The sequence below is a fragment of the Lissotriton helveticus genome, chromosome 8, assembly GCF_964261635.1.
Source record: "Lissotriton helveticus chromosome 8, aLisHel1.1, whole genome shotgun sequence".
Classification (NCBI taxonomy): Eukaryota; Metazoa; Chordata; class Amphibia; order Caudata; family Salamandridae; genus Lissotriton; species Lissotriton helveticus.
Window position 1 is genome coordinate 10,643,703 of NC_136069.1, and position 27,190 is coordinate 10,670,892.

The following is a 27,190-nucleotide window of genomic DNA, read 5'->3' on the forward strand; positions in this document are numbered from 1 at the left end:
CAAGGGGTGGTGAGGGACAGGGGCATCTACTGCAGAACAAACAAAGTGATGGGCAGAATGCATTGATTTATTCTCAGCCAATGACAATCGCTCAGAACCGCATTCCGGTCCATCATTTTTCTCTCACTAGGCCAATCGAGACAGTGACCACTTAAGTGCAAATCAGCCTTGATCCTGTTAAAAATAGGAGGAAAAGGCAGTGAGTCAGACGATTTAAACCACTAACTACACTATCAATTAACGACGTATACCAGCAGCTTTAGGGCATCAGTCTTCATCCATTGGTCACTTGGGTTGTTCGTATTTTCCGTCCGCTCACTGCTGCATACAGCATGAGGCAATGCGTCAGCCCACAGCAGCCACTGCCTAGTACCTAAAACAACCACCACCAAACCAGGGCCCATGCAATAATCATATTGACACCATATGGTCACAGTTTTAATCCGTTCCTGTCACTGCACAAGGGAACGATACACAAATGTGGTACCATTTTATTGGGTCAAGTGTGGGAATGGTGGGTGGGAGGAATTTTGAGGTTGTCCGCAAATTCCAATACTTTCCTTTGCAGATATGTGGGGAAAATGCAGGTTTTTAGCCAAAGTCTGAGGTTTACAGGGTATTCTAGGTAAGCAAAAGCTCCGCAGAAGGCACACCAGCCTGGACTCCCCTGGGTGTCCAGTTTTCTGAAATGTCTGGGATTAGCTGGTTTCCCCGGCAGAGGTCAGGCCCAGATTGCACAGCTGTCCATATCACCAACATATGCCATCTCTTATCGCTACTCAAGACGCCCAAGCACATTTTATGGTCTTTACTTGCCCAACCAGATTCAGGGTAATGCGGCTGCCGGACCTCTATAGGATGAACTCACGGGCTTGCAACAAGGCCTACAACGGGCACTAGGTCTGGGGTTGGGATCCATCAGTAAATGTGGTCTTCACCATCATCCTGAGAGTATACTTTGTGAAATCTTAACCAACACAAATGCTGGAACTCTCTGTTCGTGCAATGGCACTTTCTTGTAAATGCACTTCGCGTGGCTTTGATGGGTTTTGTGAGAGGGCTGGCGGTGATTAATACAGATTTTTTCTTCATAGAAAAACAAGCAATGCCTACAGAGACACACGAGTTGTGTATCCACCTCCCCCTCCGGGGGCGGGACTGTAGAGTCGACAGTGGGAAGGGGTTAAGGTGGGGAGAGGCATTTCTGATCAGTTGCAATAAGACCCATGAGACCCTTGCAAAGCCAATGAGACAACTAGCACAAGGAATATGAAGCAAGCACCAGTGTAGTACAAAGAGGTCTGTCCTCCACTGTGCAGAGAGAAGGGAGTGGAGCTGTCTCGCGTGTGTGGGGTACTAGAAGAGCATGTGTTAGTGGACACAAATATCTCACTTCCATCAAAGTCCTGTGGGTGTACGTGGGAGGGACAGGGCCGGCCACAGACCGAGTTCAATGGTAACTTAACACTGGGTTGAAAATGTGTCTCGGCTCTCTGGCCTCCCAGGCTGCGAACAACATATATGGAAACCACACATGGTGTTCAATTTAAGTTACAACTTTTGCACCTTTGTGTTTTTATGGGAAGAAATTAAAATATATTTTCCTCACAAGAGGAATCTCCTGTTAGGAGGTGGCTCTAGTTCCAACCTATATTGTGCTTTTTTTTTTTTACAACTTGTATTAGTTTTGTACATTAAAAATTCAAATACTGAAATTCTAAATTTAGAACCTTTAGGGGATCTGAGATGAAATCATGGCACCCACACTGTAGGGAAAGGAAGGAAGTTTCTTACCACTCGTCCAGTTTCAACTGGTACTGCTCCCTCTGCTCCCGGCGCCTCCGCTCCCTCATGGTCTCCCCGGATGCTGCCTGCACAGCCGTCATCACAGCACCCACTGGGACTCTGTAAACATACACAGGTAAAGCAGAGTTATCGGCTGGCCTGGGATTTAAAGCTCACTCATGGAGGAGGGGGAGGGTACAGGGCTTTTAAACAGTAGACATCCAAGAAATGTAAGTCGTTTGTAAGTGGTCCTGTAAAGGGGATATAACCAAGAACCATTAATAAAGTACAAAGGGCAGAACTGTTCTACAGCACCACATACTTGGAATAACAAGCTTTGTCAAAGCAAATAGGTCTCGCCTTTTTGACCAATAGGCTGATGGCCTGAAGGATTGGCAAATATAAAAAAGAATCTGAAAAACAGTGTGAGTAAGGACTGTGCCAATGCTATGTGTAAATATCATGACACTAGGATGGCCATGAGGGATGGGGCGGGTGCGCCTGCATTACCATGCACGCACACCCATACAGCATGAAATGGCCACCGTTTTAATAATAGTTTTATTTACTATGGCAAGGACAGTGGACTACACTTGGAGGGTATGCAAATTAAAAAAAAAATGTTTTAAAAAGCAAAGATTTTAAAAGGTGTACAAAAAACACTGTTGAAAACAGAGAGGACCTGTCAGCAACTGAGAGCTGCCAGGCCATCCAAAAAGCATGAAAAGATTTTTTTAAGGACGGTGATAGGACAGCAATGGAGGTGTGGGTGGGGGAAAGTAAATACATGGGGTCAACGGGCATCGGTAAAGGTATCAACAGAGACGCTCAAGCCAGGGAAATAAATAAAAAGTCAAAACAAACAGGGTGGGGAAGCAAGCAATGGACAAGCTGTGGGTGGTGTAGGACAGCAACATCTCAGAGTAAAAGTGAACAAATAACTCCTATTATCGGAGTACGTCTAACGAATTACTAAAGGATGCAAAAAACTACATTTTCAAAACCTGATTCTTTCTCATTTCAAAAAGTGAGGTGATTTGCCAATTTTAAAACAACAATCAAACTGACTACATCAGAGCGATCAATGCGTACTCCAGCAGGTAGCAGCAGAAGGCTTCCTTGTCGCAATGTACCCAAGAGTCACCTAATGATCACTCCATCCATCCCCAAACACACAGAGAAAGAACTCACCCCATCATTAATTCATGCCCAGGTCACAGACTTCAGACCCGCGTCATTATACTTCCATCCCTAAACCTACAGGTGACTGATTTATCTACCCTTTACTTAATTCACGGGCACACACACTGAGATTTCAAATCATTACTACTCCACTTCCACACAAAGGATTTACCTCATGAATTAATAATTCGTAAAGCACATGACTTTGTGGAGAGGTGTGGCTCACTGGTTAGAGGCGGCAGACCCGAGAGCAGAGAACGGGCTGGGACCAGGGTTCGATTCCTGTCGTGGCAGGGTCTCGGACCTAAATGATCAGCGGACTCGATAATTCTCGCCTTGGTGCCTACTCAATCCAGGGACCACACTCGGTAACTCTGGGCATTAAGCTTGCCTCATCTCCACAACGGCCCCCCACAAACGCCGGGGATGCCTGGTTTCACCTTGGAGACTCCCAGGAGGAACTATCTCACAGGGAAAGCCAGGACGGGTTCCCCAGCGGTCTATAGCGCTACGAGGCCTGCGGTGCGGGTAGCAGTGCGCTTTACAAGACACACTTTCATTTCATTTCATTTTCATTTCATTTCATGACTACTCCACAAAGTGTTTCAGCGCTACAACTACAGAGAAGAGGCCAGCCTTAGTTCCGCTAATATGATGCAAATATTGAGCCCGTAAGTGCCCTTGTGAATGAACGTTCATCAGAAATGGACCGAAGGGATAGAGGGAGCAGAGTCCATTCCTTACTTGCTGAAACCGAAATGGACCGTCCTCCTTGTCGAACCCGGCAGACATTTCTAAGTGGACGACAATGCACGACCTAAACAAAAAGATACCTGGGAGCATGCTTATAACAAGCGTGGTGCGGTGAACAGGGGCAAGGGTCTTCAATAGGATCCTTTTATGAATCGGGAGCCAGTCCAGTTTACAGAGATGTTGTGAGATGAAGTCTTGCTTGGGTATTTCTAAAATAATAGTCCAGCCGCATTTTGTACCACTTGAAGTTTTTTAATCCATTCTTGGAAGACCCAAGTACAGAATGTTTGCATATTCTAACCTGGAAGTTATTAAGGCGTGGACACCGTCTAGCGTATTGCACAAAGGAGAACGTCAATTTGCCTGGCTTAACCCCTTGTGTGCTGGTGACGGATCCACTCCGTCACCCGCCATGGACGCGCTGTGCTGGTGACGGAGTGGCTCTGTCACGGCGCGCCGCCCCGGCCACGCTGCAGGAATTCCGCGCCTGCGCGGGCGTTCTATTGAGCGGGCAGGGCCGTGACGGAACCACTCCGTCACAAGCACAGCGCACCCGTCGCTCGTGACGGAGTGGTTCCGCCAAGAGCATGGCAGCGCCGCACGGCCCCCCTCCCCCCTGCGCCGCGGCGGAATTACCGCCGCGGCCAAGGGGTTAGGTGAAGTTTCAATTCTATTTAAGGACACGGAGGCGAAGATTATGCTTTCCTTCTTTGCTTACAAGTTTAAATCTATACCACAGCAGCCATTAAAACATCAAAACAAAACTACTTTTCCCATGAACAGCAGGGAAACAGCAAAGTTTACAAGTCCTTTCTCAATCTCTGCTGCTAGGTCCCAATATAGCCCTCTCTTGCTACTCATTCACCCTCTTTCTTAGTGCGAATCATGCTATCCGTTCATCTCACCCATCTTGCTTCGATCCATTAGTCCCTGCAAAGATATATAATGTCAGTGATTGATCCACCACCTTTGCAATCAAGGATTATCAATTGAGAAAACTTCAGTGATGCATAACCAAACAATTTCTTTAAAGTGGCAATACCAACATAACAGTAAAACATTGCAACAACGCAGGTGCAAAGACTTCACACAATGAATGGTTGTAATGCAAAACAAATGACTTACTACAGAACGGGGAGGGACCGCATCTCATTGAGCGTCGGGTGGGATAATCCTCGCTTCTGTGTCCTTAACAGAATTGAAATGTACCTTCACTTAAGCTAGGCAAATTTTCATTTTATGTCAGAACCGGAGGTGAGGATTCTGCTAGTTCAAAGCTTACTTAACACCAATTGGGCTACATCCACCACCACGTTAAATTAGAATCTCTTGAAAGTGGAGTCTGAAAACCAGTCTGCTACATGCATGAGATCTTCAAGGCGTGCGCCCAAACAAAAGGCTTTATAGAAGCCATTGCTCCCCTGGTCGAATGAGCCCCAAATTGTTTGGTATCTATACCAGCCTCATGCCTCACCCAACGGACCACGGTCAGGAAAGACACCGCCTCATAACGGTTTCTCAGAGCAATGAGGAGTTGTCTCTCCCTGGGTGGTCACCCCTCTTCAGTCATTTGCTCATACTCTGTAAGGCACTGCACCACATAGAGCTTAGGAGACTCTGCAAAAGCTGGATATGAAATTGTACAAGTATTAGACTTTGTAGGCCTACTGAATTCACATCCCAAAGGACCACCAAGCGCGGCTCAGGGGGAAGGGAGAGTCGAATCCCCCGAAGTAGCCTCCAAAGGGGTGCTCATCCACTGGAGCCCTGTCCACGAAGGCATGACCTGCTGTGTCCTGTCGCAAACACCAACGTACCCATCTCATCCAGGATGAGCGGCAACACTTGGTAGTACTGTCGGACCACGCTTTGGAGAGGAGAAACTCAGCATGGTGAGGAAGGCCTGGTAGTTTCCAGTGTTGCCTGAAATCTACCACGCCATCAGCGGCAGTGAACCCTCCTTCATCAACTGGTGGGGTACGAGGTCCGAACTCATCAGAATATAACGTAAGTGGAGGAGTCTGATAAGAGAATCCCAGGAAAGTTCCAGCAGAACTGGAAACCACACTTGAGACTTCCAAATGGCTGTTATCGTGACCACCTCCACTTGCTGCCTGCAGACCTGAGCCGATGTTCGGGTGAACATTGAGAAGAGAGGAGATATATAGCCCTTCTCTGGACTCCAATCCTGAAAGAACGCATCCGTCGACTCCGCCTGGTAATCCGGCCTCCAACTGAAGAACCGCGGCAACTGGTGATCGAAGTGGGATGCAAACAGGTCAATTGAGAACAGGCCCCATCTGGTGTCCAGACTGCGAAAGACCCGAGGATCCCACTTCCATAAGCTGGAATCTCGGAGGTGCCAAGAATGCCAGTCCACTACCTGGTTCACCTGGACCGGCAGATACTCCACTGTGACTCTCTAGACAAAAATTCCAAAATTCCTTCACATTCTCTACAAGGGCGCAAGACCTGGTGCCCCCAGGTGAATAGTATATCGCACCGCTGACACATTGTCCATCTTCAGTAGGACCGAAGATAGAATCTTGTCCTTCGTCCAGCACCGAACGGCGAAAGATCCGGCCAGGAGTTCCAAACAGTTTATCTGTAAACTCTGTTCATGTGGTGACCGGCTGCAGCGGGGGCGAACTACCCACACCTTTCGCCCCAGCCTGACCTACTGGCGTCTGAATATCACCAAATCGGGGGAGGAACCGATGATTGCTCTCCCATTCCTTGCCTTCATATGTGTGAGCTACCACTATCTCCTCTCTGGCTTCGCCTGAAAGGAGAACCAATTGTGCATACGTAAGGCCCTTCCTCAGATGGTGTGCTTTGAGGCATTGTAAGGTCTGAGGACCTGGAAAGGTCGCCTGGACCGAGAAGGAGAGAAGTCCCACCAAGCGGGCAATTTGCCTGAGGGATGGGCAGGGCTTGGCCAGCGTTTGATGGCGCTGGAGACAAATTTTTGCCATGTTCCGAGATGGAAGGCTCAGGGAGGCTGACGTGGAATCGATGACAAATCCTAAGACGGTTCCTCTTTTAGACGGAACTAGAAGAGATTTCTTCACGTTGATTACGAAGCCCAAGCCCTGCGAGGGGTTGATCGCAGTCTGAAGATGGGACATGAGTTTAAAGGGTACACCGGGCCAGGAGGAGAATGTCATTCAGGGAGATGATGAGCCGTATACCCCGAGCCCTGAGAAATTCTACTGCCGGCTTGAGGGCCTTAGAGAAGCTCCAGGGTAATGATGACAGGCCAAAGGGGAGAGAAGTGAATTTGAAAGTCTGAGAGCGCCAGAGGAACTGCAGAAACCAGTGGTGAGGGTAAACAGGACCCGCTAGGTATGCATCCTTCAGGTACAAGGGTACCATCCAGTCGGACAGGAGCAAGACATCCCTGGGGAGATGGATGCCCTCCATTTTAAAGAGGTGGTACACCAGCCACTCGTTGGAGTCTAGAAGGCTGATTATTGGTCTGAGACCCCTGTCGGACTTGTTGACCAGAAAACCGTTTGATCACTAGTATCTTCTCTGGATGCAGAAGCTTTGCCATGTGGTAGGGTAGAAATTTGTGAAACGCGGGTTGATACTGTCCCTGCCCAGATCCTTGCCCTTTAGGCGGTGGACAATAGAATAAACCGTCAGACGAGCGGCCCCTGCCTCGACCGGCCACAGAGAAAACATGGGGAGTGAACACTCGCTTTATATTGGATTGTGCCTCAAGTGACATTATGTCACCACAAATGTACACAATTCTTTAACAAAGGGGTCCCCAAACAACCCCTCCCCTTGCGCAACTGCTCCCGCCTCTGAAGAGGCCAGATCCCCCAGCATGGAATCCACAATAGTCAAAAGGAGCGGCGCCGCTCAGTAGGGAGCACACAATTCATATTTCCCAGACACACAATTGCACGCTGGGTCTAGTTAGAAAGAACTTCCAGTGTTATCAGGGAACCTGAGGCCTTGTCTTCTTAGGCCATATCCAAGATTTTAGTCATAGGGCCTATCGTGTAAGACCAGTTTGACCTGGCATGAACGCCAGGACCTGTCAATGCCCTTTAAGGGTCTTTGGTAACTTTTGCCAAGAATGTCGCCACCTTTGGATCGATGTCCGAAGTAAAGGCTAGGTTACCCTCCAGAGAAGGCCGAGGGCACTCCACCCTACAGCGATTGCTGCCCTCCTTTTCTAAATTCTTAAGGGGCCACATAGTTGCCCATCTTCTCTGCTACACCCATTCTGCGGACCTGGGATGGATAATGTCATTAGGGTCGATCATGGCTGAGGCACCCTGGGGTGCAGAGGCAGAATCCGACCCCGGGCACCAGGGCCAGGATGGGCCTGCTTCATAATCCGTGCCAGGGGTGTCCCCTAGATCAGGAGTACTGGGGCAGGGAGGATCAGGATGGGTATCTGCCAACTGAAGTGGGCCACCCTGAGGTAAGGGGTTAAAAAGCATGTTAGAGGCGCTCAAAAGTGTCCATGTCAACCCCTTCCTCCCGCTTCTTCTTGAGTGGAGTGTATCCCCCATCCCCACCCCCATGGGGCGTCCTGCGGAGGCTTAGCTGGGGCCACTGCAACACTTTGGGCAATCTTCGCACACTCTTGCGCTATCTGGTCCATGAGGCGTTGCTCCGTAGGGCCCATAAGGTCATTTACCACCCTATAAATCGAGGAATCTACAGCTTCGTAGAAGTCCTTGTCCCACTGTAGAAAGGACAATGAGTCCCCCTTCTGGTAAGTGGCTTGATGAGATTCAATCAATCAATTCTCTTGTTCAGCGGGACCACTCACCCGTGAGGGTCTCTAGGCACTGGAGGGAGGGGAGGGGCGCTAGATCTGGGGTTCATTGAAGAGGCAGCTCTTAGTCATTCCTGAATTGCGGCAGCGATGGTGATGGCCTGAGGTGCAGAGGCAGAGAGTTCCAGGCCTTCGCAGCGAGGTAGGCGAAGGATCTTCCTCCAGCCGTGTTCTTACGGATCCGTGGGATGGTGACCAGGGCCAGTTGGGCGGAGCGGAGATGTCTGTTGGAAGTGTCAAAGGAGAGGCTGTGGTTGAGGTATTCAGATCCGGCGTTGTGGATGGCTTTGTAGGCGTGCGTGAGGAGTTTGAAGGCGATTCTTTTGTTGATAGGTTGCTGGTGAAGGTCTCTCAGGTGGCCCGACTGAATGGCACTAGGAGATACAGGAACCTAGAATAAAGGCCTGAGGCCTGAAAGATTGGGGGCTGAGGAGGCCCTGATCAAAGACACCCAAGAATGTATTTATTTTTAAGCTGGGTGGGGGCACAGACTATGTGAATGGCCAAAGGCACACAATTAGAAGGGAGCAAGCCCTGGGGGACACCAACACCTGTAGCTATAAATCACAGGGTAGCAAGATGTCTGGGACCGTGTGCCCACCATAGGCTCTGCAAAGCCTCACAATACGGACCCCCGCAGGGAGTCACCAACTACCAGCACTGCAATACAGACCTCTAGCGAGCCATCAATAATAAAGTAAGGGGACATTACAGACCCAATTATCTCTAGGCGTCACCCTGGACAGCGGGGCAAGGCTCAGCCACTTCAAGGCTCCGACGGCACGCACTTAACTCCCAAAATGAGGGAGACGTGCGCCGCAAAGCCAGAGTGTCGCCTGCCCACAGAGCCCCCTATGGTCCAAAAGTAATTTATCCATCAATGAACTGTGAAATAACGGAGTAACGCTGTATTGGCTAATAAAAGAACGTCTCCCCGTCAAGTGGCATGATAACTAGCAGGGAACAGGTCACTTAAGGAGCATTGAAGGGCTCATGTGGCCACAAGTTGGAACCTGGAAAGAAACGTCAAGCAAAGCCAGAAGCAGTCAAAATACCGAAGCCAATAACTAAGCACGTGAGCGTGGCACAAAACCTATTGACAAGGCAAACTGTTTCAAACAGCACATAGTGAAATGCCCACAAGGACCTTTCAAAATAGCCTAACACGTTCCTTTCAATAAACTACGTAACAATACACATTCAGGAGAGATCAAAAACACTACTTAATTGGCTGCTGAGCAGTGAAGAAAGATGGAAAGCACAAGTTACTACTTGTGTAACGATATATCTGTAAGAGACATTAGTTAGTATTAGATTCCTTACCTTAGAATATCCCCAGGCGTCAGACTGGATCCGGAAATTTTTGCGTAGCAGTACCCTTGCGCGTCGGTAGGCGTCGTCTGCGGCTCCGCGTCCGTCGTCGGCGTCGTGGGCGCCGTGATGACGTCGGAGTACTTAGACGCCGCCTCCGCGTGCTGACGTCAGTTCTTAGACACAGCTTTTCCGCGCCAGAAACACAGAGCCATGTTAAAAACCAACACTGGTGCCATTGAAACTAGGGCCCTGAAAGGGGACAACCCTAACCCTAGACATTGGTTCGCAGAACGGGGAGGATGGGTGGGTCGGTAAGGAATCTAATACTAACTAATGTCTCTTACAGATATATCGTTACACAAGTAGTAACTTGTGCATCTGAAAGAGACACGTTAGTATTAGATTCCTTACCTTAGAATAGATACCCCAGCAATACCAACCCCGGTGGTGGGTCTGCGAACCAATAATCACACCAGAAAGTCCTGGAGGACGGAACGGCCAAAGAAGCCATCCCTCCGGACTTGGCTGTCCAGGCAGTAGTGTCTTGCAAACATGTGCAGCGATGCCCACGTAGCTGCCTGACAGATGTCTTGTAAGGGCACTCCCGGGCCCAGGGCAGTTGTAGTCGCCGTGGCTCGGGTAGAATGAGCCCGCAATCCAGCAGGAGGCTCCTTTCTAGCCAAGGAGTAGCATGCCTGGATACACAGGATGATCCACCAGGAGATGGTCCTCTTGTGTACCGCTTTCCCCTTCGTAGCGCCCACGTAACCAACAAAGAGTTGGTCATCCACCCGGAACTGGCGTGTGCGATCCAAATAAAATGAGAGCGCACGTTTTGGGTCCAGATGGTGGAGCCGCTCTTCCTCTTCAGAGGGATGCGGTGGCGGAAAGAAGGTTGGCAAGGTGATAGACTGCCCGATGTGGAAGGCCGTGACAACCTTGGGCAGGAAATAAGGTTTGGTACGTAACACCACTTTGTCCGGATGGACAGAAAGGAAAGGTGGGGTACAAGAAAGGGCCTGGAGCTCACTCACTCTCCTGGCAGAGGTGATGGCAACCAGGAAAGCAGTCTTCAAAGTCAGAAGGCGAAGAGGACAGTTGTGAAGCGGCTCAAACGGAGCACACATCAGAAATGTAAGAACCAGGTTCAAGTCCCACTGAGGCATCACAAACGGAACAGGAGGAAACGTGTGTGTGATGCCCTTAAGAAATCTATTCACAATAGGGGACTTGAACAAAGAAGGCTGATCAGGCAGCCTGAGAAAGGCTGAAAGGGCAGAAAGATAGCCCTTGATAGTGCCCAGAGCAGAGCCCTGCTGGGCAAGAGAAAGAAGGAAGAGAAGAACCTCAGAAAGAGGGGCAGCAAAAGGATCCACAGCCTTTGCTGTGCACCATGCCACAAATCTGTTCCACCTGCAGGCGTATACCGACTTCGTGGAGGGACGCCTGGCTGCCAGAATGACGTTACAGACTTCAGGAGGCAAGTCAAATGGCCTCAACTGTCGCCGCTCAATCTCCAAGCATGGAGGTGGAGACTGGAAAGGTTCGGGTGGAGGACCGTCCCCTGCTGCTGCGACAGAAGGTCCTCCTGAAGAGGCAGACGAACCGGGGGATCGACTGACATACTGAGTAGCTCTGGATACCAGTACCTTCTCGCCCAGTCCGGAGCCACAAGGATGACTTGGGCCCGGTCGCGCTTGATCTTCTTCAGCACTCTGGGCAGAAGTGGTATAGGCGGAAAGGCGTACAACAGACCGCAACTCCACTCGCGACGAAAAGCGTCTCCGAGCGAGTGCCGCCTTGGAAATTCCAACGCGCAGAACAGATGACATTGCGCGTTCTCTTCGGTGGCGAATAGATCTAACCAAGGCTCTCCCCATCGCTGAAAGAGGCCTTGCGCCACGTCCGAGTTCAGACGCCATTCGTGATCCATCATGCACCGACGGCTGAGCTCGTCCGCCCTGGCGTTCAGAGAACCTGCCAGGTGTTGAACCGCCAGGGTCACGCCCTGATGTTCCAGCCATTGCCAGAGGCATAGAGCCTGCAGGCATAGGGTCCACGACCCCACCCCGCCCTGTTTGTTGCAGTACCACATGGCGGTGGTGTTGTCCGTGAACACCTGCACTACACTCCCCCGGACAGAGGGGAGGAATGCCTTCAGTGCTAGACGAATCGCCCGTAACTCCAACAGGTTGATGTGGAGCCGGGCCTCCGCCGGAGACCAGAGGCCTCTGATCTCCGCCTCTCCCATGTGGCCTCCCCAGCCCTGGAGGGACGCGTCCATCACAACTACGTGCTCCGGTTGGGGAAGGGAGAGGGATCTGCCGCAGACCCAATCGCGGTCCGTGAGCCACCACTGCAACTGTCTCGCAGTGCCCTCCGAGATCAGGACGTGGTCAGACATATTGCCCTGATGCTGGGCCCACTGAAACTTCAGGTCCCACTGCAGAGCCCGCATCCGCCACCTGGCGTGATGCACCAGAAGGATGCAGGAGGCCATCAGCCCCAGGAGCAGCAGCGTCAACCTGACCGAGACCCGGGATAACGGCTGAAACATGGGAATCAAAGCCTGAATATCCCAGACCCGCTGTTCGGGTGGATAAACCCGAAACTGCGCCGAGTCCAGAACCGCTCCGATGAGGAGGAGCTTCCGAGAGGGGCACAGGTGTGACTTTGGCACATTGATGGAGAACCCCAGCCGGTGCAGGAGGTCTGCCGTAGTCTGGAGGTGGCTGACGACTGTCTGGGGCGAGCCCGCCTTCAAAACCAGTCGTCGAGGTAGGGGAAGACTGAAACCCCTAACCTGCGCAGATGAGCTGCGACCACCGCCATCACCTTTGTGAACACCCGTGGGGCGCTGGTAAGGCCGAAGGGGAGCACGGTAAACTGAAAATGCTCGTGGCCAACCGTGAACCGCAGGTAGCGCCGGTGGGCCGGCAGGACGGGGATGTGGAAATAAGCGTCCTGCAAGTCCAACGCTACCATCCAGTCTCCTGGGTCCAGGGCAGCTAGGACCTGAGCCAGTGTCAGCATCTTGAACTTCTCCTTCCGGAGGAAGCCGTTGACGTTCCGTAGATCCAAGATAGGGCGCAGGCCCCCCTTGCCCTTCTTGGGCACCAGAAAGTAGTGGGAGTAGCAACCACGCCCTACTTCTGGCCCAGGAACGCGCTCGATGGCCCCCTTGGCCAAGAGGGCCGTAACTTTCTCCTGCAGAAGTCGCAAATGATCCCCCGATACACGGTGGTTCTGCGGTGGCATGGCTGGAGGAGTCGCCTCGAAGGGGAGGGAGTAGCCCCTTCGGACGATTTGCAGCACCCACCTGTCCGGAGTGACAGTGCGCCAGTGGAGGTGGTGATGGCGAACCCTGCCCCCCACTGGCGTCACATGGGCCTGAAAGCACGGACTAGGAGGGTTTAGAGGTGGATGCTGCGGGGGAAGGTGTGGACTGACCTCGCCGTTGACCCCTACCGCCTGGACGGCGGTTACCACGGCCGCCACCGCGTTGGGTATTGCCCTGCGGAGCGTGGCTAGCGGCACGTGTGGGCGCACCCCTTCCGTGGCCACGAAAGGAGTGATAAGCAGCCGATTGCTGGCGCGGGGCCGAGAGGCCCAAGGACTTGGCCGTAGCCCTGGAGTCCTTAAAGCGCTCGAGCGCATGGTCTGCTTTGTCGCCAAAGAGGCGACGGCCATCGAACGGCATGTCCATGAGTGTGTTCTGGACATCTGCCGAAAATTTGGCGGACCTCAGCCAGGCGTGGCGTCTGACCGCCACCATCGTTGCCATCGCTCTGCCTAGCGCGTCGGTGGTATCCAGCCCACACCTAATGGAATACTTGGCTGCGTCCCGGCCCTCCACAAGGGCTTGGCCGAGTTTGGCCCGTACCTCCAACGGACACTCTGGCAGCACATCCGCGACCGTATCCCACAGGGAGTGGGTGTAACGGCCCAAGAGGCATGCGGTGTTGGAAGACCGCAGACCCAAACTAAGGGATGAGAATATCTTCTTTCCATACTGCTCATACCTCTTGGATTCCCTGTCCGGCGGGGCGGACGGGAATGCGGTCTGGGAATTAGAGGCCTGGATGACCAGACTCTCGGGGGTGGGGTGGGTGGACAGGAAACATGGGTCGCCCGGGGCTGGGTGGTGGCGTCTGGCCACGTTCCTATCTACGGGCGAACCCGTAGCGGGCTTGGACGAAGTGCCCAGAAGAACGTCGGTCAAGGCCTCATTAAAGGGCAGCAGAGGCTCGGCCGAGCTTGACTGCGGTTTAAGGACCTCAGTGAGGAGGTTAGTCCTCACGGCCGCGACGGGGAGCTCAAGGCCCAAGGCCTTGGCAGCCCTCATCAGCACCACACTATAGGTTGCCCCCTCCTCCGAAGCCACGGTAGGAGGGGAGACAAAACCAGTGTCTGGAGAGGTGTCCAGGCCACTGGCCTCCCCAAGGTCTCCTGTCCAGTCCTCATGAGACTGACACTCCGTGGTCAGAGGGTCCTCAGACCCCTCCCAGTCCTCTTCATCACCCATCTCCTGAAACTCAGGGTTCTCAACTAATGGGGCCTGTTCATAAAAGTGAAATTCACGAAACGACGTCTGGAGCGGCGCCCATCGGGGCCGTCCCGACGGCTGAACAGGAACGAAGGTGGAACCGGGGACGGCGCCGCCCGAGGACGGCGCCGGAGGAGACACCTGCGGGTCCGACGCCGGGGAGGTCGTAAGATCCACCGGCGACGAACCAGATCCCGAAGGAGGTCCAGCGGCGTCCTGCGGCGCCGGGCCCGGAGGCGCCGGCGGCGCCGGGACAACTGAACCCCTCGGCGCCGGGCCCGAAGGCGCCGGCGGCGTCGGGATAGTGGGGACCTGCGGCGCCGGGCCCGAAGGCGTCGGCGGCGTCGGGGCCGAAGCACCCGACGGCGTCGGGGCCGGAGCCGCCGACCCGCTAGGGGCCCCAGACGGGTCCGCTGGGCCCGAAGGCGCCGCGGAGCCCGCCGGAGGAGAGAGTTTCCTCATGGCCATGAGGAAGCGCTCGATCTCCTCCTGCGACGCGTTCAGCCCAGGGACCGGAGGGTGTGGAGCTGCACGCGGCGCCCGCGACTCCGACGGAGCCGCGTGGGTTGTGTCACCCGAACCCCCGGCCGCATCGCGCGAGCGTCGGGGGGAGTCCGAAGAGCGATGACGCCGCTTGGACTTCTTGTGCTTACCTGACGACGACTTCGACCCGGAGGAGTGCGGCCTACCCTCGGAGCTGTGGTGGCTCCGAGCCCGCGACCTGTCCCTCGACCTCCCATGGGATCGGGACCTCTCACGGCGCATCCCTACGGCACCGTTCGGAGTCGAGAGACTTTGAGAACAATCAAAAAGTGATCAAAAAAGTTAGTCAAAAATTGACTAGGGTTACTGCTTTTTCCAGATCTGCGCTTGCTGGCGCGGAAAAAAGAAGAACTGACGTCAGCACGCGGAGGCGGCGTCTAAGTACTCCGACAACGTCATCACGGCGCCCACGACGCCGACGACGGACGCGGAGCCGCAGACGACGCGCAAGGGTACTGCTACGCAAAAATTTCAAATCCAGTCTGACGCCTGGAGATATTCTAAGGTAAGGAATCTAATACTAACGTGTCTCTTTCAGATATGGGCAGCAGCAGAGGAACAAATTGGGACCTGGCTGCAGAGACTGAGAAAGGACTTACAAACTTTGCTGTTTCCCTGCTGTTCGTGGGAAAAGTAGTTTTGTTTTGATGTTTAATGGCTGCTGTGTCAAGGATTCAAATATTAAAGCGAAGAAGGAAAGCATGATCCTCGCCTCCAGTCCCGACATAAAATTTTCTTAGAGAACGTAATGAGTCAAAGTAGGTCCCAACTGTGGACAATATGTGGGGTTGGAAAGACAGTTTATCATCAGCTTAACAACCAAACCATCAGCTATCACTGCAGGAGCAGGAGAAGGAGGAAAGTCAATACGCCAGCAATGGTTCATCCCATGCTCTCTCGCTTGACCAAAAAGGACAATCTCGGTTTTCCCTCAATGCCTTGCAGATGGATATCACACAACCAGAGCAGGGCACATTCAGACAAGATTTAAAAGTGGAGGGCACGTTTGTAGAACTTGGGGCAAAAGTGAAACATACAAAATAGTAAAAACATGTATATGATTCTATCAGTTGACTAAGGAGGCCCGTAGATGTTAAACAATGTGGGGCTCAAAAAGGAGCCCTGTGGTACCCCAAAAGATAAATGTTTGCTGGTCAAGAAGTAAACCAAATTGCTTGCCCTCTCACTAGCCAAAAAGATTTTATCCAGCTCCATGCGTTACCCCTGATAACTATCTCTAAACAGACACCGTAAGAGAATAGAATGAGAGATGGTACTGAACACTCAGGATTACTCCACCGCCAAGAACAGACTAAGAATGACCTCATCATCACTGTACCCCCAAAATACACAGATTGACCATTCCTCGTCCCATTAAACAACACACAGAGTAAGGATTGATGTCATCATAACACCTCCCACAGGAACAGAGATTACGGATTCACCTCGCTTTCACATCGTCCTTAAGCCCAGACCATGGGGGTCACCTCAATATTGCACTCTTCACAATGTATGCAGATTAAGCATTCGTCTTCTCATTACACAATTCAGACACAATCAGATTAAGACTTTACCTCATCGTTACTCTAGACTCAAGCGCACTAAGGATTCACAGTATTACTCCAACCCCAAGAGCACAGGCTCAGACCTCACCCAGACTTACCCCAGTATTACTCCAACCCCAAGAGCACAGGCTCAGACCTCACCCAGACTTACCCCAGTATTACTCCAACCCCAAGAGCACAGGCTCAGACCTCACCCAGACTTACCCCAGTATTACTCCAACCCCAAGAGCACAGGCTCAGACCTCACCCAGACTTACCCCAGTATTACTCCAACCCCAAGAGCACAGGCTCAGACCTCACCCAGACTTACCCCAGTATTACTCCAACCCCAAGAGCACAGGCTCAGACCTCACCCAGACTTACCCCAGTATTACCCCAACCCCAAGTGCACAGGCTCAGACCTCACCCAGACTTACCCCAGTATTACTCCAACCCCAAGAGCACAGGCTCAGACCTCACCCAGACTTACCCCAGTATTACTCCAACCCCAAGAGCACAGGCTCAGACCTCACCCAGACTTACCCCAGTATTACTCCAACCCCAAGAGCACAGGCTCAGACCTCACCCAGACTTACCCCAGTATTACTCCAACCCCAAGAGCACAGGCTCAGACCTCACCCAGACTTACCCCAGTATTACTCCAACCCCAAGAACACAGGCTCAGACCTCACCCAGACTTACCCCAGTATTACTCCAACCCCAAGAGCACAGGCTCAGACCTCACCCAGACTTACCCCAGTATTACTCCAACCCCAAGTGCACAGGCTCAGACCTCACCCAGACTTACCCCAGTATTACTCCAACCCCAAGTGCACAGGCTCAGACCTCACCCAGACTTACCCCAGTATTACTCCAACCCCAAGAGCACAGGCTCAGACCTCACCCAGACTTACCCCAGTATTACTCCAACCCCAAGAGCACAGGCTCAGACCTCAGCCAGCTTACCCCAGTATTACTCCAACCCCAAGAACACAGGCTCAGACCTCACCCAGACTTACCCCAGTATTACTCCAACCCCAAGTGCACAGGCTCAGACCTCACCCAGACTTACCCCAGTATTACTCCAACCCCAAGAACACAGGCTCAGACCTCACCCAGACTTACCCCAGTATTACTCAAACCCCAAGAACACAGGCTCAGACCTCACCCAGACTTACCCCAGTATTACTCCAACCCCAAGAACACAGGCTCAGACCTCACCCAGACTTACCCCAGTATTACTCAAACCCCAAGAGCACAGGCTCAGACCTCACCCAGACTTACCCCAGTATTACCCCAACCCCAAGAACACAGGCTCAGACCTCACCCAGACTTACCCCAGTATTACTCAAACCCCAAGAGCACAGGCTCAGACCTCACCCAGACTTACCCCAGTATTACTCAAACCCCAAGAGCACAGGCTCAGACCTCACCCAGACTTACCCCAGTATTACTCCAACCCCAAGAGCACAGGCTCAGACCTCACCCAGACTTACCCCAGTATTACCCCAACCCCAAGAACACAGGCTCAGACCTCACCCAGACTTACCCCAGTATTACTCCAACCCCAAGAGCACAGGCTCAGACCTCACCCAGACTTACCCCAGTATTACTCAAACCCCAAGAGCACAGGCTCAGACCTCACCCAGACTTACCCCAGTATTACTCCAAGAGCGGTGCCACCGACCACGCCGCGTAGACCTAGACTGAGCCGGAACAGGCCTCCTGTAACCGCTTAAAAACAAAAAGGAAATTAAGATGAAGGTCTTCGTACGACCAAGTAACAAGAAGCCACAGACTGACCCCCGCCTCCTTTCAAACACCTTCAGACCCTCAGCCTGACTTCATCTCACTTCCCTAGGAGGAAAGTTAGGGCAGGTAATGGGGTCAGAGGAGGAACAGTCAATGCACATCTTGGAGAAGAAATTAATTTAGATCAACGCTTCAGCTAATGCAAGTATTCAACTCCAAGTAAGAAACAGATTGATTCCCTTGGGTAATGTGCACAGAAAGCTAAAACATTAGCTATAACAAAGTGAAATTTTGCTCCTCAAATTAAGAATATAAACAACATTCAAAGTACATAACAATTTATTGAGATATTAAAAAAGCTTACAATACATTTATAAAATAGTATAAACACACAATTAAAAACAGATATATCTTTTTGTGACCTGCACAAAAATATAGGACAGACAAAACTAAAATGTAAATCATAAAATTTGAAAGTTTTACAAGGCATACATTCACAAAAAAAGTTTCAAACTGCCCTGGTGTTATAACCTCACAATCTTATATGCATCAGGGAGGAACAACATGAATTGTACTTAAGCTTGCGTCGACGCGTTTCGGTGGATTTGCGTTTGATTCGGTGCCACCTTTATCAAGACTGTAATTTTCGTTGTCTGTCATACAGTTGGATCCTCATAGGTCTCCTAAGATGGATATACATGAAATTAGATATCTAATTTTCAAAAACAGATTAACTCCATCTACTACAGCGATTCTAATCTGGCTGTCATCTAAACAGTGCTTTACGGAGAATAAGTTGGAACATCACTTATTTCTTCTTGGAGCTTAGAGGTTATCTACACCTTATGCTTTTAGACACTACTGCGACCAATTGTTGGGGCTTGATTTTAAATTAAGGTCCCATGTTATGGGATATTAGTTTAGTGGATGAACTAGGGAAGTGGTTAGTACTATATTGTGGGGAAGGCTAATGAAAAAACTTCCTTTCCATAGATCCTTATCTCTAAACCTCTCAGTATATGCATACCTGTATGTTTCTTTAACGTATTGTTTCTTATAAGTTGAAGTGGCTGTGATTCTCAGGTAATCAAAAGATGTTTATACCATCTACAAAGGGAAGAACATGTACCCACTTGATTAATTCTATAATGAATTGTCTTTAGGACCTATTATATTCTAGGTCTATATTGAAAGGAACATACCTGCGGACTATTATAGTCATTCCTATCCAATAACGATTGTAGAATTTAGTTCAGGTCCGTCGATCTGTGGACGTTTTTGTATAATTAGCCGACCGTTATATCTGGCAAACGTCAGGGAGTGCTGCTGGGCCAATTCTGGGGATGGGCTAAGTGAACCATTCTACAGTGGAAATAGAAATTGGGAAAAGAAACCCATTTAAGGATGTACCTCTATGTTGGTAACTAGAGTGCTACACTAAGAACACATGGGCATAAGTAAAGACTCTATCGAATTCTTACCAATATATGTGGACCACTTGTTGTCAAAAAAACGTTTACGAAGGCGCGGTGTGCTGCCTTGTTCTAGTTGAAAACGGGGTATTTTGGATAGTCGTATCCCCTAGGGAGGTAAGAATAAAACTCTAATTAAAAACGAGTTTGCAAAGATTTTAACGACTAGCCTCTAAAACGGAGCCCTGTTGGGGAGATTCTTACCTGTTTTTGCTGTAGCCTTGCTTCACTACGGGTGTCTGTTCTTCAAATGAGAGATTGCGAGTGAACCCACGCCTCTTCTCAAATACTTCCTGCTTGATGGTGATTGGCTATAGAGTGGCTGTCATTTAGGCCAATGGGAGCACGCTACTGCCAAGTAGCTCTATTTGCATATAAGCTGTCCTATCGTAACGTGGTGTGAGGGAACTCGTTTCTGGTGAGCGTATCCTAGCTAGGTTAAATACAGTTCCCTATTAGGTCCTCACCCGGATATGGGTTTCTCTCAGACGTTTTAATGTGCGCTCCAGGGAAATGATTAATTGTCACAAATGCTATCTGGCTAATCCCGTAAACAAATGGCTTGAAAATTGAACTAACTGGGGCAGTGTGTGCTATCTATAGAGTATTAATTATGTTGTTGTAAATTTGGCCGGTTGTGCTCTAATTGATAGGGAAAGTCTCAATTTAACTCATGTCACCAATGGGAGCGAGCTACTATCTAATACCTATAAATGCATTGTAGGTATTCAACTCCAATACAATATTAATATTGTGCTGTCTAGTCAAAGGTAAAAGCACAAATTCTAAGACTTTAAATTCACTTTTAAGCTATTCCCTAGATTTCTTTGTGCTCTTTGAAGCAGACCACAGCTGCTGCACAATAAATCACTCGCAAATCAGTCACAAAACAAAGCCATGGCTTACGTGTAGGTTGAGATGCCATAAATGTTGAAGATAACGATCCCATTTTAGTGTTTACAGGCCGTTTTTGTTCAACTGCATAAAAAATGTGTGACCATTTCGGTTACTCCAAATGTGCGGTCACAGAGGCCACTTCTTGTTCACTTTTGGTGCAATTTTGTGCGGTAGCACCGAGCACCAGTCTAACTTTACATACCGTCCAGGTAGTAGAGGCCACTCCCGACAACTTCATGAAGTGAACTCACTGCACTTAATCATGTTTAATGCACTTGTTGCCAACTGGGCATCTTTGCAGAAGCCCCCCACACACGTTTGGCCCCCATTAGAACTGCTAGATGCTGGTTTTTGACTGTGATAGTGAACAGGGACCACAAAACCAGGCCCCAGTGCCAGCGCTCTTTCCCCAAAAGGTAACTGTGAACTGGTACACCCAACTGGCAATGCACTTATCACTCTTTGTAAGTCCTTAGTATATGGTACCAGTGGTACTCGGGGCACGGGAGCTAAAAGGGGTCACCAGGTTTGCAGCACTTTATTGTGGCACCCTGTATGACACGAGTAAAAGTGTGTCAGCAGGTCTGCCACAGCAGCATCCACGAGCAGCCGGTCTGCTTGAAGAGACCCTGCACACACCCTGTGCGGCCATGTCTTTGTTAATATCTTAATGCAAGTAAGTCACCTTGAAGGTAGGCCTCCTATAGCCCAGAAGGTAGGGTGTGTTATATTCAAGGTGTAGATATATATGTTTGGACACATATCTATATCTCTACAGTAACCCTGTAAAACAAGGTTTACTGTAAGTAACCGGCGGTCCATAGGATAACATGGGCTACCAAGCAAACTCGAGATCACCAGCTCCATTATGGTACCACCAAATTATGTTGTGTTTGGTGTCAAACACTGTGCTTCTCCCCCGCCCTCCCCCCCTCCCCCAACAAGATTTTCATGTTGAGGATGAGCTGGCATGCACATAGCTTCCGCCCTGATTGGGTGCCCACCTAAGGTTTTGTACACCAGTGTCTTGGCGGGCTTCGCCGAGAGTCTGGTGGCGTACACCTTCAAAAGGCTAGCCACACCTTTAAGGTGGGCTAGGAGGTCAGTACAGCCACGGAAGGGTTCTGCCATTTTGGCAGACACTAGAATAGTGGATTCTGGGTAGAGGGGTGATGTACACCCACAGGATGGTGTCACCCCAGGGGTGGGTTAGCCGCTGGACCCAGTAGCCCATTGGCCACTGTCTCCGACACCCTTGACACCCCTAAATCTAGGATTTATGGGGCACCCCTGCCACTAGAACCTCAGTTCTGACTTTGACTCCGTGAAGAAACACAGAGAAGATGCTGTTACTGACAACAGCACTTTGGACTCTGCCGCAGTGCTAAGATACGACACTTAAGTGCCCAGAAGAGACCATATACTGGAACTGTGTGTTTGACGTATGTCTGTGGCAAAAGCTCATTGCTCCCAGCAAGACGCCAGAAACCAAAGCAGACTCCCCTTGACTGGTGGGACCAGACCCCTGCAAGCCGCAGGAAAATCGATGTGCTGCATGACAAGAATTGTGACCCCCGCTGGGCCTGTCGAGAGTGAGCCGGAAGAGAAGTGGTGTCCTGGAAGCCCGTAGTAGTAGCTAAGCTTTCACCAAGTTTCAATCTGCTACTCCTGTCGCCCTCCAGCTGCTGAAGTAACTGTGGACTACATTTGCCCCAGTCAAGGCTTGGTGTCCACCAGTGAGGTTATCGCCCCTTGAGAGACATCTCCAGCCCGATAGCAACTCACAGCGACCAATGTCGGCAAGGACTCTGCTGCTGTGTCCCTGCATCGTGAAGGTGTCGTCGTCGAGTGTGTGGCAAAGCATCTTTCATGCGACCGGCCTGGTGTTTGACAATTGCTAGCTACCTCTGCACCCGAAGCTGCCAAGCGAGGTAGGAGGAATCCAGCTGTTGAACCCGGGTCCTGGGACCCCCCAAATGCCTCTATTCTCAGAGGGTGGAGTGCAACTCAATCGCCAAGTGTGGTTTTGTGAAGTGCTGCATTTTTGACAGCTCACGCGTCTCCCATTCAGTACTGTGGTAAGACAAAATGACGACTGTTGAGTCCTGGTCTAGGGACTCACAGAACATTAACCACAGGAGGGTTAATTCGAACTCGCCCTGCAACTAGCGCAGTGCTAACTGTGCTTTTCCTATTGACTTCAATGGTAAACGTTTGACAGCTTCACCTGCATTTATTTATTGTTTAAGGTTTTGAAATTAACTAACTCAGGTTATATACAAAGTATCAAGTTCATTTGATGTCTATGTTTATATAAAAATACAATCTATTTTTTAAAATTTGGTGTCGGGTTTCTTTCGAGTCATGTCATTTACTTATTGTGAATGTTGGTGCATAAAATGCTTTACACACATTCCTCTAACTAAGCCTGACTGCTCTTTGCCACTCTACCAGGGTAAGCTAAGAATTGCTGTTAGAGAATCCAAGGTCCACTTTTGTGTATTGTGGTCTTCTTATAAGATAGGTCCTTCCAGCCACATCAAAGGGGATGATGGACGGAGTGTTGAACATTGCAAGCCCTCCCACCAGTCAACTCATCTGGGTTTAATCCATAATCATTGTTTAGCTCACTCCGCCACCCCAGTTCAGACATGGCCTTATGCAAATCAGTCTGACCCTGTGCCTCATGGGAACAGTCCAGCCCGAACTGCTAAGCCATGTCTTCCGTGGACCGGAAACAAGCATCCTGGGACCGGTTTCTGGCTAACCAGCCGTCATTAGCCAGGCTAGCTTGAATCCAGTGGCAAAGTGAGCAAGGGACCCACGTCTGGGCATACCCTGCCAACTTAGGGCGAACAAAGCAAAACCAAAGGGGATGATGGACGGAGTGTTGAACATTGCAAGCACTCGTCCCTAGTCGACTGATCTGGGTTTAATCCATCATCATTCTTTAGCTTACTCCGCCACCCCAGTTCAGACATGGACATATGCAAATCAGTCTGACCCTGTGCCTCATGGGAACAGTCCAGCCCGAACTGCCAAGCCATGTCTTCCCTGGACCGGAAACAAGCATGACATTGTTCTGCATTCTGTCCATCAATTGTTCTTTTTGCATTTGTCGCCACGAGTGGGACGGGTATGCTCGACGGGAGACTCATGCTCTCCATGCCACTAGAGTCAAGCTATCCTGGCTGATGAGGGCTGAAAGCCCAAAACCGGTCCTATGATGCTTATTTTCAGTCCAGGAAGGACCAGGTCTGGCAGTTCGGGCTGGACTGTTCCCATGAGGCACAGGGTCAAGACTGATTTGCATATGGCTGGGTCCAAACTGGAATGGCATGGTGAGCAAAAAAACGATGGATTTAGGCCCAGATCTCTGTACTGGGGTGAGTGAATGAATGACCTTGTTCTGCATTCTGTCCATCAATTGTTCTTTTTGCACCTCCCAGCCACATCACATAATACTTTCACCTTGCAACATTACTGTTTGTGTGCCCTGGACCATTTCATGAAGCTGATCCCGTTGCACTTATTCATGTTTACTGTACCCTTTTGCTCGCTCTGGTCCTTCAGCATTTCTTAAAATAATCCTTAGTCACGACTTTATGAAATGATCTCAATTAACTGCATGCTACATTCTAATGCACTCCCTCCACTGCTGGAACTCACCTCTCCATACTCTTCATCCATCCACTCCGTGAACTCTGTACTGCTGTACTTCACTCACATTGCACTCCCTCCACTGTTGGACCTCACCCCACCCCCATACACTTCATCCACCCACTCTGTAACATCTGCGCTGCTGTGCCACAATTCAGTGCGTCTCGTTTTGACTGCCATTCACCATATTAATCAGTACCCCCACATCCACTTTCATAAACAAAATAGCGATTATTCAGGCCGTATCCCAGTCCATCGCAAATCAGTCTTGACCGGCTCGAATCGGAACAGTCCACCCAGGACCTCCCTAAGCTGGAACACCAGTAACAAAACCCTTCTCACCCTGATTGGTGTTCGCAAGTCAGGTGCAGGTTGGCTTCAGTAGCACAGTGAGGACGAGAGAGATGTCTGGGCATGCCAGTCACACTTCGGGCATCAAACGCGATGGATGGATGCTTGAATTAATCTCAGCCACTGATAATTACTGGGAGCCTCATCCTAGTACATCATTATTTTGCACACCATGCCACCTCAGATTAGACCCAGCTTTCAGCCTTGGTCCCGCTTCAAAAGGACAGTCCAGCCTGAACTGCCGAGCCAGGTCCCCTCTGAACCAGAACACAAGCAACCCAGGACCAGTTGTGCCCTGATTGAAGCTCATCAGTTAGGTGCAAGTTGGTTCCAGTGGTTCAGTGAGAAAGGGAGCCGCGTCTGGGCATACTTGTCACACGTAGAGATTCACACTGAAGTTAACAGAACAGTGATGGGTGGAACGCTTGAATGTATCTCACCCACTGGTGATTACATGGGGCTGCAGCCCAATACATCATTATTTTGCATACCGTGTCACCTCTGATTAGACCCAGCTGTATGCAAATCAGCCTCGGTCCTGCTCCAAAAGGAACAGTCCACATCCACTTTCAGCAAGCCTCTGTTTCCCCAACTGGGTTAATTTCTCAGAACATCTTAAACCCAACCCCCCCCTTCATACCCTCACTACCAATGTACCCTCTGGAACATTACACTGTTCCAGCCCACTCACTCATGGCATGTCAGCGTTCAGCAAACTTCTTCACTGCTGACTCACAAAGAGACACTCTACAGTCCAAATGTTCATCTTCCTGTTCCTTCCCCATCCCCGCATGGTCACCCCCTCCTGAAATTTCCCTTGGGATATGTTCTCTCTCAAACTCCTGTCCTTTCAGACAGTCCTATTATTCAGACCCCATGTCCTTTCTCAATCTTTATGTATTCCCTCCACTCCAACGGTGTTTTTACAAAACCCAGTCTCTGGTCCACCCTGGTTATCTGACACTGGTCTCCCACCAAAGGGGGTTCACTAACCCTTGCTTGTGCTCCCTTACCTCAGCGTCCAACCCTACACTTTGCCTCTGGGGCTGAAGGACAGGCTCCCTGATTCCAGATCTACCCCAGCTGAGGAACAAAGAGTGTGCATAGGCATCCACATTAAATCAATCTGGAATTCAAACACTGTCTTGTTGCCAACTGTGAGCAGAGATGTGGAATTAGAGCATAAACCTCACCTCCTGCAGCAGCAAAGTGGAACAGGGAGCTCTTGTCCCGGTACACCGACAGGCCCAGGCTGACAGAACTGTAACGAGAAAGAGAGAAAGGACTGAGCTGCACCTTCTGTCACAAGGAGAGTTTTATTAGAAATCAGCATGGTACCATCCACGAGCTGAGTGACGTAAGAGCGATGGAGTGCAGGAAGTGACGTGACAGCGATAGAGGGTAGTAAGTTACTTAACCGCGATGGAGGGTAGGAAGTGACATAACAGCGATAGAGGGTAGGAAGCACAAGGAAAAACATGGCACAGCTAGAAAGCAACAGAGAGAGGGACACTGGGCTCCCAGACTTAATGCAGATCATGCAAACGATTTCATTTTATGGAAGTTGAAATAAATTCCTCCAGAGCACACAGAGGGAATGTAAAAACTGTTCCTTTATGAATCAATGGGTTTGGTCTTAGTAGCTATTTGCAATTTTAATAGCTCAAAAGCAATAATGTACATTACACAGACATAACAACAAAACCTCAGAATGTGTTACTAACCAATTAGCATTCTGAAACACAAGCATTGACAAAGCCAAAAGATCTGACTGCAATACATTAACCTACGAACATAGGCATGCAGACGATTTGTGTAGTGCCTTTGTGCAGCCTGCGTCTTTCTGTCATGCTATTCCTGTGGCCTGTGTTTTACGTGCCAAGCTTGATATGTTGCATGGCATCAGTAAAGCACGTTTAAGTTATAAAAACAGCATCAGCCATGAAATCCTGGAGAATATAAAACAGGCCACAGGCATTTGAAGGCACAAAAGCAGAAAGGTTCCATACATCCATAGCACAGATGGCAGGATCTTTTCAGCAAGTGCATTAACCACCTGAGCAAAAGCGTAGAGTTCAAGAGACTAGTGAACACTGATACACAAAAAGTGCAGCACCGCATAACATACAATGATAAAGTCTCATCTACTGGAATAAATGAATCATAGGAATTATCTTCATTTGATCTCCAAGAGTAAAGACAAAGTTACTCAACTTTGGTATTGCTCTTTCTGGTGGATACTCTAACCACAGATTCCTCAACTTTACAATATTCTTAGGCGCTAGACGGTGTGAAGAATTCTACGGCAATGGTCACACCTGCTGCCAGGTGGCGCCATGTGGCTCTGCGATGACTCCATAATACCTTGGAAGTGATGGAGCTGAGCCGCACATAAGCACCACCTAAGCACAGATGTCACTTTCTTGACTTTCTCCTTCTGCACCCTCAGATGCGGAGCATACTAACTTGAGACACTATTATGATGCTCAGAAGTCCACGCCCCAGAGGAAGGAGGAGGGAGGGCAGCGAGTAATCTGCAGTTACAGTGTCCACTAGAAAGAGTACTACCAAAGGTAAGTACCTTGTCCTT

At 50.1% G+C, this 27,190-nt stretch overlaps 1 protein-coding gene across 1 annotated transcript in view; it reads right to left on the bottom strand.

Moving 5' to 3' along the window:
- The window catches only part of TIMMDC1 (translocase of inner mitochondrial membrane domain containing 1), a 78,237-nt gene that overhangs the window by 11,918 nt on the left and 39,129 nt on the right, over positions 1-27,190 (bottom strand). The window contains exons 5-7 of the mRNA XM_078655879.1: positions 25,794-25,861; positions 18,124-18,202; positions 1,795-1,905 (exon numbers count right to left, since the gene is read on the bottom strand). Coding sequence (XP_078512005.1) covers positions 1,795-1,905; positions 18,124-18,202; positions 25,794-25,861 — 258 coding nt within the window. The remainder of the gene's footprint in view (positions 1-1,794; positions 1,906-18,123; positions 18,203-25,793; positions 25,862-27,190) is intronic.